The 16,461-nt window shown below is 50.7% G+C and overlaps 1 protein-coding gene across 1 annotated transcript in view; it reads right to left on the bottom strand.

Annotated features, from left to right (window-relative positions):
* The window catches only part of GALNT10 (polypeptide N-acetylgalactosaminyltransferase 10), a 208,962-nt gene extending 195,110 nt beyond the window's left edge, over nt 1-13,852 (bottom strand). The window contains exon 1 of the mRNA XM_032851627.1: nt 13,694-13,852. Within this exon, the coding sequence (XP_032707518.1) occupies nt 13,694-13,852 (159 nt within the window). The remainder of the gene's footprint in view (nt 1-13,693) is intronic.
* Nucleotides 13,853-16,461: the final 2,609 nt, after the last annotated feature.

Here is a 16,461-nt window from a genome sequence, read left to right as displayed (position 1 = left end):
ATAAATAATCTTTTAAAAAGAAAAAAAAAAAGAAACTGTCCATGGCTTCCCTACTTCCAGAAGTCCAGCCTGCCCAGCCTCCCAGCCTCCCACCAGAGCACTTGGCCCTACCTCCCTCCAGCTACTTAACAGACATCTGAAAGTTTAGTGACTGGCTTACTCCTATTCTTAGAATGGGCTCCCTGCTTTCTGCTACCTGAGAGGCCTCAATCATTCCCCAGGGCCACCTTAAAAGTCACCACTTTCCAGATGTCCTCAACCCATGCGATCTGCTCCCCCACCCACGGTATCTCACAACACCGGGCTGACCCCTCCTTCAGTATTTCAGTATGCCCTGCCTTGTACATACATCACTGAGAACCTGTCCAGGCCCCTTGTAGACCAAAAGCCCTCTGAAGGCAGGGGCTGTTTTCTATACTTAACACAAAGTAGGCCCCCAAATCAATTAAGCTGGGACCCAAAACAAAAAGAAATGACTGAAATCATTATACCTGAAACTCAGAAAAAGAAAGATAATACAGTTAAATGAAAGGCAGTATGCACCAAGTATTTACTCATTGGTATTCCAGGCTAATAGCTAAGTTAAAGAATTTTTTAAAAAGAGGCTGATCTGTTAATAAGGAGAGTGGCATTAAAGAATACATACATGCAGGGTAATATGCTAATCCTCCATAGGAAAAGAGGATTTTTCCACGAATTAAAAAGGAATCCAAGTAGCTGGAAGAGATTATGACAATTATGCCTGCCTTACAGAGTGTTTTATCCACCTCTACCCGAACACAACACACCAACACACTCACGCACATCCATGAAACAATCTGATGAGAAAATGGGAAATGGTCCAAGCATGTGTGTCTTAGGGCTACCATAAAAAAATCACCACCAAGCAGGCGGCTTAAAACAACAGAAACATATTGTTCCGGTGTTCTGGAGGGTACAAGTTCAAAATCAAGGTGATGGCAGGGCCAATGCTCCCTCCAAAGCCTCTGGAGGACACGCCTGTGCCTCTCTTAGCTGCTGGGGGCACCAGGCGTTCCTGGGTTTGCAGGCAGTATCACCCTGGTCTCCGCCTCAGTCTCCCCACGGTCCTGTCCCTCGAAGTGTCTCCTCTCTTGTAAGGACCCCGGTCAGTCGTATGAGATTGAGGCCCCACCTAGTTGAGCATGACCTCATCTGAACTAATTACATCTGCAACGACCCTATTTCCATATAAGGCCACATTCTGAGGTACGGGGGTTAGGACTGCAACGTATCTTTTTAGGGGATATGATTCAACCCATAACATTGCATTCATCCATTTAATGGTAGATGGGGGTCCTGGGAGAAGGACCTCACCACCCCTAGGGTCACATAGCATCGAAACACATTTGTTCCACTGGGAAGAGACTAGAACATGGGTCAGCAAACCATGATGTGCCAAATCCAGTCTGCAGCCTGTTTTTGCAAATAAAGTTTTATTGGAACCCAGCAGAGTTGTTCATTAATGTATTATCTCTGGCTGCTTTCACACTACAACGACAGAGTTGAGAAGTCGCCGCAGAGACCATATGGCCCACGAAGCCTAACATATTCTCTGGACTGAAAGAATACATAACATACACTGGCCAAGTTTGGAGATGGACTTTCTAGAAACAGGAGGAAGCCCAGGCCCACATGGCAGCTCTCTGCGATCCCTTCTCTCCAGCTGGAACCTCACCCAATAGGCTGTCCTACTGGGAAAGCTCCTTCAACATTACTTTCCTCTGCCTAGAGAAACAGCAAAACATAGCACTATAACATTCGTGTCGCTAAAGCTAGACAAATTAAATTCTATAAGCATTTCCAAGAGATAGATATTAATTCTAACTGGAAAGATCAGGGAAGACTTTCTGGGAAAGGAAAGATTTGAGAAGAGCCTGAAAAGAAAGATAGTGGGCACTCAAGAAATCCTCTAAGCCTCCCTGAGCCATAGCAGATTACCTAAGACTCTGCTGAGCTAAGAGACTGAGTTTCCTCTCACTGAAGGTGTTCAAACCAAAGACGGCTGACCTCTTGGCAAGGATGAGGTTGGGAGGGAGATGGGGCAAGATGAAAGATAGCCCCCTGGAATTATGGATTCTTCAGTCTCATCTCTTATCACTTGCTGAGCGAGACACACACAGCATAGTAACAGCAGGAGACGGAGGGAGAGACAGACAGACACAGAGCAGAGAGGGTTGAGGACAGGAGGGGGTGGAAGAGGCATACTCACTCCCAAAGCAGGAGAGCCCACTGAACCACACAGATAGGAAAGCCATCCCAGCTTCCTTCCCCTTTAACTGCTACAAAGAAGGAGCAAAAGCCTGACAATTAGGGTTAAAACTAATCAAATGTCCCTTCAATACCTCTGGCTTGGCACCTGGCAGCCTTCTTAATGTGCCCCATTGTTCCCTGGCCAGGCCTCCCACTGCCAGGGGAGAGGAAGGGCAGCAGCCCAGCCAGGATCCCAGCTGGGGAGGGAGGCACACTCGGCATATACCCTGCGGACTCCTCAGGGAAACCCTGGCGCTCCAGAACAGAGGAGACCGGCCTACCCCAGCAGGAAAGAGAACAGAGCAGAAAGCACTGTCTGACAAGTGCCCAGAGCAAGGGGCACAAGCAAGTCTGAACACCGACCAGTCCTCTTAGCTGGACTCGTCTGGCATGCCAGGAACACAATCCCCACTTTACAAAGGAGGAAATGGAGGTCAAGAGAGGTTCCATGACTTGCCATGGTGTCACTAAAGCATGGTAGTTAAGAGCACAGGTTTTAGAGTCAGAAATCTGAGTCACAGTCCCACCACTTGTTTCCCCTGCAGGTCTGGGAAGCTGCTTCAGCTTCCTGGGCATCAGCCTTCCTACCTGCGAAAGGAAAACAGTAAGAGCACATACCGTGCTGAAGAACTGAGAAGGGCCCAGTACATGGCATGCACCAAGAACTCAATAAATTAATGATCATTATTGTCACTGCTGTGGAGCCAGGGCTCAGAGAGCAAACTCTCAGCTCTGGACTGGCTGCCGCACCTTCTGTGCCCAACACCCCATGCCCTACTGCCACACCAGCAGCCACCTGGAACCTCTAAAGGAGGTTCCTGAAGCAGGTGGGGGGAGGGGAGCTGCAGCCACCCAGGCCCCTGGCAAAGGGTCCCGTACTCATAGACACAGGTGGCTGTGTTCAGCTAAACTGCCTCACCCAGCTAGCTCAGAGCCCTCACACAAGCCCTCTCTTTTCCAGAAATGTCCCCAGAGGCCTTTGAGGCCTCCTCAGACAAGGGAAGGCAGCATGTGCCATTCCTGCTGGAAAGCTGTCTTTCCTCTCCTTTTAGACTCCCAACACTCCGGCAGTAACAAGAATGCACGTTCTGAGGTTTCCTGACATGCCAGGAAGTCCAAGGCAGAAAACAAAGTGGGCTTTGTGCTCTCATCATTTCTAACAAACCTACAGCAGCCCCTGACACAGCTGGAGCAAACTTCATCAGACAGGGTAGCCCTCAAATTCAGAATACCTAAAAACACAGAGAAACAAGGTGAATGGTTCTTGGGCTCAGAGCTGGAATATAAATCATCTGGATATAAACTTAAGTGACTTTGTTCAAAAGCCTAAGGTTTATATGTTTCTATTTCCAAGTAACTATCTTCTCCCCCACACCAAAAAGTGCATCAGGCTTAGAGTCAAAAGGACGAGCCTCCACTTACTGGCTCTGTGACTAGTCACGCACGTCCCCTATGCCCTTCGAATCTCAGTTTTCTCTTCTGTAAAGCGGGGTCATAAGCCCTGTTGTGCCTCCCCGGGGACATCAACAGAACAAAGTAGACAAAGGTTAGAAAGGAGGGCTCCCAAACTCACAAACCTCCAGAGGTCAGGCTGGTTATGTGAAAGGAAGAAGAACCCAGGTTTGAGCTGAGGCCTGTCTAGAGCAGGCAACTGTGGCCTAGCTCCAGACACGTTCTGTGACACCAGGCCCAGCAGCAAGACTTTCACATTTTTTCTCAGAAGCCAGAAGTGAGAATTTTTTTTAAATGCGAAATATCCCAGTGTTAAGTAGGGACAACTTTCCAGCACTTAAAAATAAAGATGCCCTTGGGGCACCTGGGTGGCTCCACCGGTTAAACTGGCTGACTCTTGGTTTCCACTCAACTCACCATCTCAAGGTCATGAGATCAAGCACCTCTTAGGGCTCTGTGCTCAGTGTGGAGCCTGCTTGAGTCTTTCCCTGCCCTTCCCCCCCTCCCCGGCTCCTCTACCTGCTCTCTCTCTCTCTCAAATAAATAAACAAAATTAAAAAAAAAAAAATTTTTTTTTTAAATAAAGATGCCCATCCATCTGTGGGCCAACCCTGGGTGAACCATGGGAGACACATGGCTGCATCTGGCCACAGGCCCCAGTCTGCACCTCCATTAAAGCATACAGGTAAGGCTTAAAAAAAAAAAAAAAAAAATTGTACAAAGGTCAAATGAAGTTCTCTGAAGGAGAGAGTCATTAAGGATTATTGTCAATAAAATGACCAGGAATCCTACTACAGATCCCAACACCCCCAAAATATGATCACAAACTTTTCCCTAGTTAGATGCCAGATTTAGAAACTTATTATATCACAAATAGACATGCATATATATTTTCTCACTGTCAGCCCCTGCCGCGGATCAATACTCAGGAGGAAACACACTAAAATAACAGTGTTCAGTTGAGCACATACAATGTGCTTCAGCAGCAGGAAGTAATTCTCATATACATTCCCCCACCAGATGTTTCCAACCTGTTCCTTTTAAGAAACCCCCTTCCTCCAGAAGCCCCCGCCAGCACCCTCTGCCTCACAGCCGGCCCCTCGGCCCCTCGGAGGAAGCTGGCATCCGTAACTCACGGGAGAGATTCGTACACACACACAACCCCAGTTAACTGGGCTCTTGGGAGGCTGCCCGAGGGAGCAAGTGTGGTCCTGGGGAAGAAGGTAAAGGGAGATTCCCCCATGGTCATAGGGCCAGCAGGTGGCAAGGCAGCAGAAGAAGCCTGGGGCCAGGCGCTCTGCTGGAGCGAGACACCTGGCTGGAATCCTGTTTCCATCTCTTCCTAGCTGTGTGGCCCTGGATATGTCCGTGACCCCTCTGCACCTCAGCTTTCTCATCGTTACTGTAATCCTCACGACACTGTGGAGCAGTGACCACTGTGCTCATTTTAGAATCAGGCTGGAGCTGAAGTCCCGAGTGGGAAACCGAGCAAGCGAGCAAATGCCAGTGGTGGGCCTGGGATCAGAGAAGCTTGTGCCCAGTCCCACACTCCTTCCGGCTCAATGGAGAGATGCATAGGCCTTCCTAATGCCACACCTTCCCAGGGAGGCCCTGGTTCAGTACTCCCCCCCAACCCCTACTTCCAGGCACCTCCTCCTTGCCCCCAAGGCAGAAGGGCAGAGCACCCATCCCAGAAGGGCAACAGGCCACAGGCATCAGGGAAAACACAACATGAGACACCCAGAGAGTCCTCCTAGCCTAAGGCAGAGGAATTTTCAAAGTGCACCGCCCATCCAGCCCATCCCGGATGCCGGATCCTGGATCCCGGTTCCCCAACCCCAGGCACCTGATAGAGTGCCACGAATAGCAGGCACCACAGAACCCTCTGGGAGCACTGCTTGCCAACCTGGAAAACTGCAAATAAACACACTCCTCAGGAATACAAGTTCAAAGGCAGTCCCAGAGCGCTCCTCGGGAGAATGGAGTTGGCCCCTAGGGAAGGTGAGCTCTGCCTCCCAGGGGTACTGATGAGTTGAGGATGTGGGCAGAAAGGCGAGAGTTCCAGGATGGACTCTCAACAGAATTTGTTAAATACGCGGATCCTTGGCCCACCCCAGACTGGCCCCATCATGCTCCCTGAGCATGAGCCCTGGAGTCCCCACTAACAGGCTCCCCAGGGACTGCGAAGCACCCGCAAAGAACCGTTCTTCAAGGCTAAGCTTCCTGCTCTCAGCCAGAAAGTTACTGGGTACCGGCCATAACATCCACTCCCTCACTTCTTCAGTCACTCAGCAAATATTTTGGGCAAACAAGAGTGGGTGACTGAGACAGAGTTTAGTCCCTGCCTTCCGGAGCCGACACTCTGGACAGATTAAATAAAAACAATTACACTGCATGATACATTTATGTAAGGGGCTCTGGGCCCTTTTAGGAGACCACCTAACTGCAGGCTGCCCCTGCAGCGGTGAGTGAGGCTTAGGGGCCAGGTGGCAAGAAAGGAGATATGAGAGGCAAGGGAGCAGCGTGGGTGGAGGCTGAGAGACAAGGAACAGCCTGACGGGTGCCAGGAGTGAGCCACAGGAAATAGCACAAGGCGGTGCATTTCTGGAAAGTCCTCTAATCTAAGCGGGCAGATGATAAGATCAGTGCTCAGGGGACCTAAGACCAGTGAGCAACTCCTGGGGGCTGGAGTGACCACAAAAGACTTCCTGGGGAAGCCTGGGTGGCTCAGTCAGTTAAGCATTCGACTCTCGATTTCAGCTTGGGTCGTGATCTCAAGGGTCCTGAGAGCCAGCCCCACAATGGGTGTGGAGCCTGCTTAGGATTCTCCCACTCCCTCTCTCCCTCCCCTCCCCCTTGCATGCAAGCTCTCTCTAAAAAAAAAACCAAAAACTTCCTGGAGGTGGCAAAGAATACTTCCTAGAAGGACGCAGAGGGGCTGGGCTCTTTCCTAGGGTAGGAAGTGGGAAGGTGCCCTCAATAATTGCTTCAGATTTCGAAGAGTGGGAGGGAGTGGGGTACAAAGAGCAGCCTGTGCAGACACACCTTCCTTCCCACCCCTGATCAGCAGCAAGACTGCTCAGCTTCCAGCAACAATTCATTCAACCACCGAAAGAACCCCCGCCCCAACACATACATACAGAACACTGTTTCCATTTTCCAGATCAAGAAAGAATCAAGCAGTATAGCTCCCAAACTAGAGCCCTATCCGCTGCCCCAGAGCGGCTCAATCTAGGAGGACTGGGGAGTCCCTCTGCCAATGGGGCTTCAGTGGGGGTTGGGCGAGGGTTCCTCGAAAGGTCGCGCCACCACCAACTGACTTCGTGGGTTGCTCCTCAGCTACGGCAGAGGTTCAGTCTTAGAACAGTGGTCTTTCCCATCTGCTCAGACGTCAGGGCTCCCCTAGCAGCCTTGTAGGAACACATAGAAGGGCAGGGTGGGAAACGGGTCCTTTGTCCTGCTTAGGCCCTGGGTCAGAGACCTGTAGGCTCAAACACCAGCTCCACAACCACAGGCTGCATAGGCTATGCATCCTCAGCCAGCAGTCACACCTCTGTGAGCCCTGGTTCCCTCGTTCATTCCTGTTTATAATTGGGAGTATTTAACAAGATGTACAGGTAAAGGGCCTCGTAGTCCACTGCCTAGCAGAGTAAGTGCCAAACACATGGTAGCTGCTATGATGACGATTATTAACCTCATCATTCTCCCTGTCATCTGTACCATCACCATCCTTATTAGTGTCATTTAATGCTGGGGCTTTTATGACCCGAGCAAACAGAAGAAAATCCAGCATCCGAAGCTCAGAATTCTCTCAAAACCAAAGGGAAGGAAAACGTGGGCCTGCTTTTTTCCCTTCCTTCTCCTATCTACACTCAGCAGAGGGCAGCAAACAGGAACCATCCAAAGATAAGAGAGAGAGAGGAAAGAGACACATGGAGAGAAAGCTACACACTCATAAATACACACCCACCCACCACAGCAAACTGAATTGTTTAGCTTCCTCTAGCTTCCAAAGTATGAACACTCCGCCTCCTCCAGCTAAGAGGGCCAGGCAGAAAAAAAGTCGAAGCTGAAGAGACAGAAGTTCTTTTTCAGCTTGAGAGAAATTTTCAATGAACTGACTTTGAACGTGTGTGTGTGCGCGCGCACACACACAGGGAGGGTGGGCAGCAGCTCTCTGGACGTCTGGGAGGGGAAGGAAAACAGCAGCAGAACTCACAGGCAAGACTGAATAAAGACAGCTTCCAACCACACTTTATCTCAGCCCTCTACTCCTCACTGGCGAGCCTCCACTTTCCAGCTTTCCTCAGGAGGACAGTGAGGCTCCCAGAGTGAAACATCCCAGCCAAAGGATGGCAGAGCTGGGATGAGAACACAGACCTCCAGACTAAAGGTACAGTGATCAACGCTGAGTCCACAAAGGCCGAGAGGTTTTTACCTCAGGGACCAAGCCTGATTCCCCCAGTAGTGACAGCTTGAGACACTAGGTCAGTAGAGGTTCTGGAATGGATACCTGTTGTCTTCATCCCTAGACTGCATTTCCCCTCCTCCCCACAAAAGCACTCGGATTCTTCTCTGGGAACTGTTCTTCCTACAATTGGGATGGCCCGAGCCTCACCCTAGCTCCAGGATGGGTTAAGTCAATCAGCGAAGCTCATTCTCTTGACAAGTGTGAATGGTTCAGAGAGCATATTAGATCTAGATTGGGCAGTTAATACCTAAAGAGATCTTGCTAGCACTTCGAGGAGAAAAAAGTTTCCTCTCTCCTAAAGAAGCTACCAGAGGAGACAGACTCTCTCCTCCAGGATCTGGGTATGGATATGAGATCGGAAAGAGCTACAACCACTTTTTGCTACCATAAGGGCTCAGTCTAGGCCATGAACCTCTAGATCAGACCATACCTGAAGCCATCATGATTACAGGAGCTAATATATCCCCTTACTCATTTCAGTCCATTCTGTTACTTACAAGTGACAGAGAATCTGAAGTGGATCCTCAGCTCACATGAGCGCCATTTGCCACAGGTGGCAGTAATGATGCCGCATGCGATGCACCCATTTACTTCCTCAATTTCCCTGTCGGATCCCTTTGCCACCTTAAAATCTGATTCATTTTACTTGCTTTAATGCTATAAAAACTTGGGAAGAAATGTATAAAAATGGATCTGCAAAAAAGCCAGATAAGTTCCAGTCAATAACTGGGCAATAAGTATCACCCTCCAAAACCAGGACAGATGATCTTGACTAATGTGGGATAATGGTAGAGAAGGATCAATTATTAGGATGTGGGAGGAAACAGAGCAGGAATGTGGAGAAGAACCAGGTTCTGATCTGCACTACCCGCTCTGAGAACAGATTTCCCCTCTTCTGGGCTTCAGTTTCCACACCTACAAAACGAGGAGGCTGACGAGATGACTTCTGAAGCTCCGACACATCTCAGTCATTCATCAAACACGTTCTGACCGTCTTCCAAGTACCAAGCCTTGTGCTACATTCTAGAAGAGGATGTGTTTCCTCCTTCAAGACTTTTCTGGAAGGGGAGGCCATGATGCACTTGCTGGCCAAAGGAATTCGGGCAGGTACAGGGAACCTCCTCTCCCCACTGCACTGGGTGGGAAGACAGAGGTTCTCTGAGAAGCAAGACTTATTTCAGTCTTCCTGGAAGCCAGGATATCTAGATGGGATGCTGAGGGTCAGATATATACAAAATACAGAACCCAGTGCAAACACCATCATGAGCCGCCAGTTTGCCTCGGGGTGTTTTTCAGTGATGGGCTCCTGATGCCATCCTTGTGTAACAATCAACTGTGTACAAAGTACGATCAGCAAGCTAGATGGTTATCTTTGAAACGGGTCTTTGCGTTTTCATTCCTGATTCCCTTATTTGTTACTGTGCCCCTGGTGCCAACAGATTAAAGACTGACCATCCTCAGAGAGTATAAACACATCCCTAAGTAGTAGTGGCTGTGTCACAACCTAGGTACAGGGAGGCCTGTTTTAACATACTTCTACTGTTTGGACCTTTGCAGTATGTGCTTCCAAACAAACTCATGGAGCCCCACGAAGTTCAAGTTGGAAACATCCTAACAGAAGATCTATTCCCTATGTCGCAAATACATTTCAACATGCCATTAACTTCACTTGGGTAGCAATGTGAAGAAACAGTCTGAAGCCAAGTCCAGGCTTAGTGGGAAAGAGACTAGTGAGCGAGTCTCTTTGGCCAGGGGAGGGGAGCACCGTTATGATACACATCTACCTTCCCTCTCCTGAATATAAACCTTTACTTCACAGTTGAGAGATCCAAGGCCCAAAGAGGTTAAACCACTTTCCTAAGATCCCATGGGGAGTTCAGGGGCAGGAGAGAGGAACTAGAACCCCAGCGTCTGTTCCCAGGCCTTCCTTAGCTGGGCTCCTGAGGAGTGTACAAACCTAGGATGACAGAAGAAATGCAGGGAGCCAGATTTGCTCAGGGAAACCAACCCAAACCAACCCAGCCCCACTGGCATCAGATTTCAGCTGGGCATGCAGACAGACAAGAGATTAGCAGGATAAAGGGTCCCAGCCCCTCTGTGGAAAATTAAAGAAACCATTCCAAGGCTACATTTCTATGGTGCTTAACCTTCTGATGGGTAAGGCTCTGCCACCAGGAAGACTAAAAAGGGGTGGGGTGAGAGGCAAGGTATTGATTTCTGGATGTTCTAAGAATAAGGTTCAGCTCTGACACAATGAGAAAAACTCTTAATACTTGAAAATTAAAGTCACTGGTATTCTATTATGCTACCAATTTCCATTCCACAGTCGCTATTATCCAATGAAGTCATTTCTCACAAGAGATTATGGCTCTGAAATGGGGGAGGAGACTACATCACATTTCCTAACATGGGTGTTTGACAGCTAGTTCCCAGGTCTGGAATGGGAAACAGACTGCAGGATCAAACCAAGGCATTAAACAGACTGGGGCTAGGAATGAGCGGGACCCCTAAATTAAAATGAAGATGGCTCTAGTTAAATTTTAAATAAATCAATAAATAGAGTGAAGATGGCTTCAGGACTGGCTTTTCTTGCTCAGTTTTGCAACTCTCTGAGAAGCCAGCTGTCTGACCAGCTGAATGTTGAAATCCTAAAAGCATTGTGTGTCCTTTATAAATCAGCTGCCCTACCCGGCTCCAGAGCTATACCTAGGATGAGCCAGCAGGACAGTTCTATAGGCTTACTTTCTAGCAGACGATAAATGCTCACAACTTGAAACTCTTTATTCTTCAATCCAGGGGAGAAGTCAAGGAGTTAAAGGACTGCTCTAACAGTGGGTATGTTAACCCTCAAGCCCACAGGGAACATATTTTGCATGTGGATAAAGTCCTGTCAGACTTTCCTCCAGAGCCTCTGCAGTCATTTCTCCCCAAAAGAGCAACAAGGTGCTCTGGGATGATGCTCAACAATCACAAGAGTGACAAGATGAGCTCCGAACTGGTCAGCCCTGTCGAAAGGAGCCCTGTGTGCTCAAGATGCCAGATTTCCCAGAGAGCAGGCTGACGCGTTCGGCGCATGATCCAGCACCCTGGGATGAGGGACAGAACACCACCACTCTGAGAACTCAGCCTCCTCCCTCAAGGCCAGCTGACATTCAGACAGGGCACTGGGGGCCAAGCCCGGTGCTGTGCATCTGCAGGAGAGTGACACAAAAAGTGGCTGTGTGGAAATTTGGCAGAGTATTCCTGAAAGACAGCAGATGAATGCTGAATCCTACAGCACCTAGCAGAGCTTCTCACTGGGGAAACAGCTCCTTTCTGCTACTCCCAGGAAGCAAGGCGAGTTTCTTTAAAGGAAGGATAAGCCATCCATAGCCCCCATACCCACCACCACACCCTTTCACGTCTTCTTCCTCCTCCTCGTGATATTCCAGGGCAAAAGAAATGAACGAGAACTAGACCCTCGCAGATGAGCCTGTCTGTCCATTCCAGTTAAGGGCTCTAAGCAGTGCCCAGCTGTTGCTTCCTGATCTGTTTGCCCAAAAGGCTGCCTTACTCCATCAATTCCCTCTTACACAAGTGAGTAATTTACTTTGAAAGCTCAAGCCAAACTGGCAGTTAACCTTGACCTTCTCTCTGCACATCTGGGTCTATAGAAAATGAAAATCAGGACGTCTCTGGCATCCACCGCAAATGAAATACGAGGGCTTTCTTCAGGCAGAGGCAGAATGTCAGGAGCTATTTCAGAACTGGCTACAGCTATTCTAAAGGAGAACTAGTGCTCAGGCAGGACACTCCCCACCTTGACCTGGGGCTGTGTCCAGTATGGAGCCCCCACTGCTAGGGATGCTACAAGGGACCCCAGTCCTCAGGAAAGGCACAAGTGGCCACTGTACTCCTCATTGATTCACTGATGGTATCATAATGCTGGACCTGGACCAATAACCACATTTTACGGATGGAGAAAGGGAGGTTCAGAGAGGGGGATGAGAGATGATCAAGGACAAACACATCAAGTTACAGAACCCTGACCTCTGGCCCCTGATGCTGGGACAGGGTAAGAACAGAAGGAAAATTTCATGAAGGAAAAACTCATATGTATACAGAATTTAAGGGAAAGAGGTCTAATATGTCTCTCAGGGTTTAGTGAAGGAGTTGAAGGAGCTTAATATCCAAACAATGAGATCTACCAAAAAGATCACCAAGGCCCTCCAGGACGGTTTACAACAATTCCCAGAGTGACAGGCCGTACTCATCTTGGTCAGCCCTGTGGCAAACAGCCTTCCCTCTGTGCTCAAGATGCCAGGCTGCCCAGGCAGCAGCCTGATACCAGGAAGAGAGAGAAAACCATCAACCTCAAAAGTCAGTTTCTTCCCTCATCCTGCCAACAATCAGTCAAGTTTGACCCCGACGGACAAATTATCCACTTCCCATGGGACCAAGAAATGCCCTAAGAAAACCTGAAATGTCCCACTGCGTGAAACAGTTCGACTGAGCCAGGAGCTGGGAAGGCAGGAGTGCTCTGACAGAGCTTTCTGCTATGAGTCTATATCTATGTGTGACACAACACACACACACACACACACACACACACACACACACACACGTGGGGGAGTTCAGAAGCAGGAACGATTAAGATCCTAGTCTTGGCTGCAAGAAACAACGCACCTAATCAAACTGGACAAGTTCAAAAGGGATCATGGGTACTCTGCAAAGGGACACGGAAGGCACCTGATGTTCCATCCTCAGGTCACACGGCGCACAAATAGCCTCTGGGAAATTTTGGGGGTCCCTCCACCAGAACTCCCACTTCTGGACTCCCAGAAGGTCAAAGGCAGGAGGTCCCTCAAGAACAAAGAGTTTCCTCCCTCCCCCTAGACCTGAAGCTCCAAGGGGAGCATGATCTCTGTACTCTCCAAGGCACCCACAGGTCTGGGAAAGAGGGAGGGAGAGGGAGAGGAGAGGGGAGGGTAAACAAATGGGGAGAGGAGGGAGGCCAGGTGTCCCATTGCGCAGATGGGAAAATAGGAAAGGGGCTGAACTGAGGAGGCAATCTTGGATCAGCAGGTGGGGGCAAAAGCATTAAAGACCTGGACACTAAATAGAAGGACCGGCAGCTCCTGAAGGAGTCACCCTGGGGTACAGGAATGCAGACAGGACTCTACAAAAGCAAGAGATGCTGGGAGGAAAGGGGATACCAGACAGGGACAGAAAGGAGGATGGTAACCTAAGGTAAGAAACAGACCTTCCAGACTGAGCAACAGGAGTGTCGGTTTCTAGTTCTGATTCTGCCTCTGGCTGACGCAGGGGCCCTGGACAAATCCCTGTCCTTCTCTGAGCCTCAATGTTCCCAATCCCCAAAATGGGAAGAACCGAAGAACCGAAGAGTCTCAGGGGCTGACACTAAGGAGGCAGAAAAGGAAAGGTGGAGGAAGGAACCGAAGGCTCCAGGTGAATACGGGGAGAGAGTATTACCACCCCCCACAGCAACGGGGGGCTCACCAGTCCGGCCGCCGGGACCACCGCCGCCCCCGATCCCCCGGGGGTGCCGTCGGGCTGCCGCTCGCGGTACAGCGCCCAGAGCCCCACGTTGGGCAGAAGGACCAGGGCCGCCAGCACCAGCGCCACCGCCTGCAGAAGCCGCTTCTCCTTCCGCCTCATGAGGGCCGGTCAGCCCCGCCGCGCCCCGCCGGCCCCGCCGCACAGCCCCCGGCTCCGCGCGTCCGCCCGTCCGCCCGTCCGCCCGGCGGCGGCAGCAGCTCCGGCGAGGAGAAGCTGCCGCGGCGCCGGCCCCGCTCCAACTCCGCGGCACTTCCGCCGCTCGCCGGCCGGGGAGCCGGCCTCTGCCACCGCGCCGCCGCCACGGGGGAGGATGTCGCCGCCGCCGCCGCCGCCGCCCCTGAACCGGCCGAGCCGCTCGCCCCGCACCGCCCCCCTCCAGCTCGGCGGCTGAACTTTGGGTGCCGCGGGCCCCGGCCTCGTCACGGCTCTTCCCCGCCCACCCCGGAGCGGCGGGGGCCCGGGAGCCGAGCGCTTCCCCCTCTCGGGCCACGATGGTGCGGTCCGCTCCTCCGCGGCTACCCCGCCCGCGGCAGCTTTGCGAAAGTCCGGGAGTTGGCGAGTTGGACGCTAACTGGTATGGGCTGAGCGAAGGTGCAGGTTGGCGCGCTCGGACGCGCGGGGGACTGCCCCGCCCCCCCCCAAGCTCCCCCAACCGCCACCACCACCAAGCTCTGCCCGCAGGCTCTGCTCGGGACTACCCCCGACAGTTTGCGAGCTCCACGGGGGTGTGCAGATAGTGTTGGAGCCCAGCGGGACGCTCGGGGCTGTGGCTGCCCAACCCTCGGAGTGCCTCAGCTCTGGGGACCAACTTTGTCCCGGGGACTCGGTAGTCCCGGGCGTGCAATGGAGCCGTAGCTGTGCTCCACGCGCACGGGTCTGGGGCGGGCCCCTAGTTTTCCTCCTCTCAGAGTTCCTGGCGTTAGTTGTGAACGCCCTTTGCAAACTGTGGAGTGCTTCGCCTGCCTGTCCCCGTCTGTTGTGCCTGCAAAGCAGCTGGAGGGGACCGGAGCCTCCCTGCAGGAGATTTGCTGGAGCTTTTCGCACGCAAGCCCAGTCTCCTTGGCGTTGGAATGCCCTCCACCCCCATAAATATTTCTAGGTGCTTAGCTCATGGAGCCCTTTCTCAAAAACTCTTGTCGGTTTCTGTCTCCTGTTCAGCTATTCAGCAAACCACTAGTGAATGTCTTATGTGGGCCAGACACTGTGCCGGGCACCGGGATATGAAAACAGATTCGAGCCCTGTCATCTGGGTGCTGAAACATTAAATGCATAATTGCGTTAGGCGAGGGAGTGTGTCTGTAACCACGATGAGGGCTCTGGGGAAGTCAAGCTGCCTGGGCTCTGTGAACCGCTGCGGAGCGGTCTCAGACGGTGATGCCTGTGGCTCCTCAGTGCTCTCCCTTAATTGCTTCCTCTCTGATGGCGAGGGATGACGCACCCTCTAGGATGCCTTTGTCTTTGCCACCTCCACCTGTGTCCTTTGGATTCTCTGCATCCCCCACCCAACCACTGACCCCCATGCCTAGTCCCTCAGCCTCGAACCGCCATCCTGCCGTCCTCGCAGTTGTTCCAGCTCCAGGCTGAGCCATGGGGGTTCTATTTTGCTGAAATTACAGCTCGGATCTGGGCATCTCCAAAACCTTAAGAACTCCCGTCACCTAGGCTCCAGAGTTCACACTCCTTGCTTTATCTCCTCTGCCCTGCCATGTTGCTGGTTGCTTTCCTTTATGTGCTGTTGTCCAGGAAGTTCCTTCCACCCTGAAAGCCTGCTCCTCTTCCACATCTATACTGATGGAAATCTTTGTTCATCCTTCCACATCTAGTTGAACTGCTACCCCTCCATGGACTCCTCCAAAACTTCTCCTCAGAGGGCTGCTGTCTTTCTTTCAATTTCTGTCACAGTAACGCTGACCTTTTATTGAAGGCTTACTCTGTGCCAGACACCATGTTAAACCCTTGACACACATTATCTCTTTTAATGCCCACAGTTAGCTACCCTGTGGAGTAAGTGCTTTTCTTACCCTGGTTTGCAAAGGAGACTCATTAAAGAAAGCCACTAGCAGGGTTTTAACAACGGGTAGTTAGTATCACCCCTCTGCTCAGATCTGTCCAGTGCTTTCCCATCTCCTGGATTTCTGTAAGGAGCTGCAAGATCCTGAAAGGCCATATATGAAGAGCCCTCACCTTTTCTTTCTTCATTGTGCCCCAGCTCACTTGCCTTCTTGCTATCATCAGAGGTCCTTTCCTGCCTCTGCCTAGAAGGCTCACTCTTCTATCCCTAGATTTTAGCTCTATACCTTAAAAATTTTTTTAATTATTTTAGTAGTAAAATATACATAACATAAAACTTACAATTTAAACCATTCATTGGCATTAGTATATTCCCATTATGCATCATCACTGTCCATCTCCAGAACTTTCTCATCATCTCTAACTGAAACTACCCGTTAAACAATAACGCCTCATTTCCTTCCCTTTCAACCCCCAATAACAACCACCATTCTACTTTCTGTCTTTATGAGTTTACATACTTCATATAAGTGGAATTGTACGATACATGTCCTTTTGTGTTTGGCTTACTTCACTCAGCATAATGTTTCTGAGGTCTATCCATTTGTGGCTGGTATCAGATTTTCATCCCTTTTGAAGATTTAGTAATATTCCATTGTATGTAAATATCGCACTTTGTCTAGCCATTCATCCGTGCG

Source organism: Lontra canadensis, unplaced genomic scaffold, assembly GCF_010015895.1.
Source record: "Lontra canadensis isolate GAN:19392208 unplaced genomic scaffold, GSC_riverotter_1.0 scaffold5, whole genome shotgun sequence".
In the NCBI taxonomy this organism is placed as follows: domain Eukaryota; kingdom Metazoa; phylum Chordata; class Mammalia; order Carnivora; family Mustelidae; genus Lontra; species Lontra canadensis.
The sequence above is the reverse complement of the archived record's forward strand: the minus strand, read 5'-3'. Positions and strand labels throughout refer to the sequence as shown.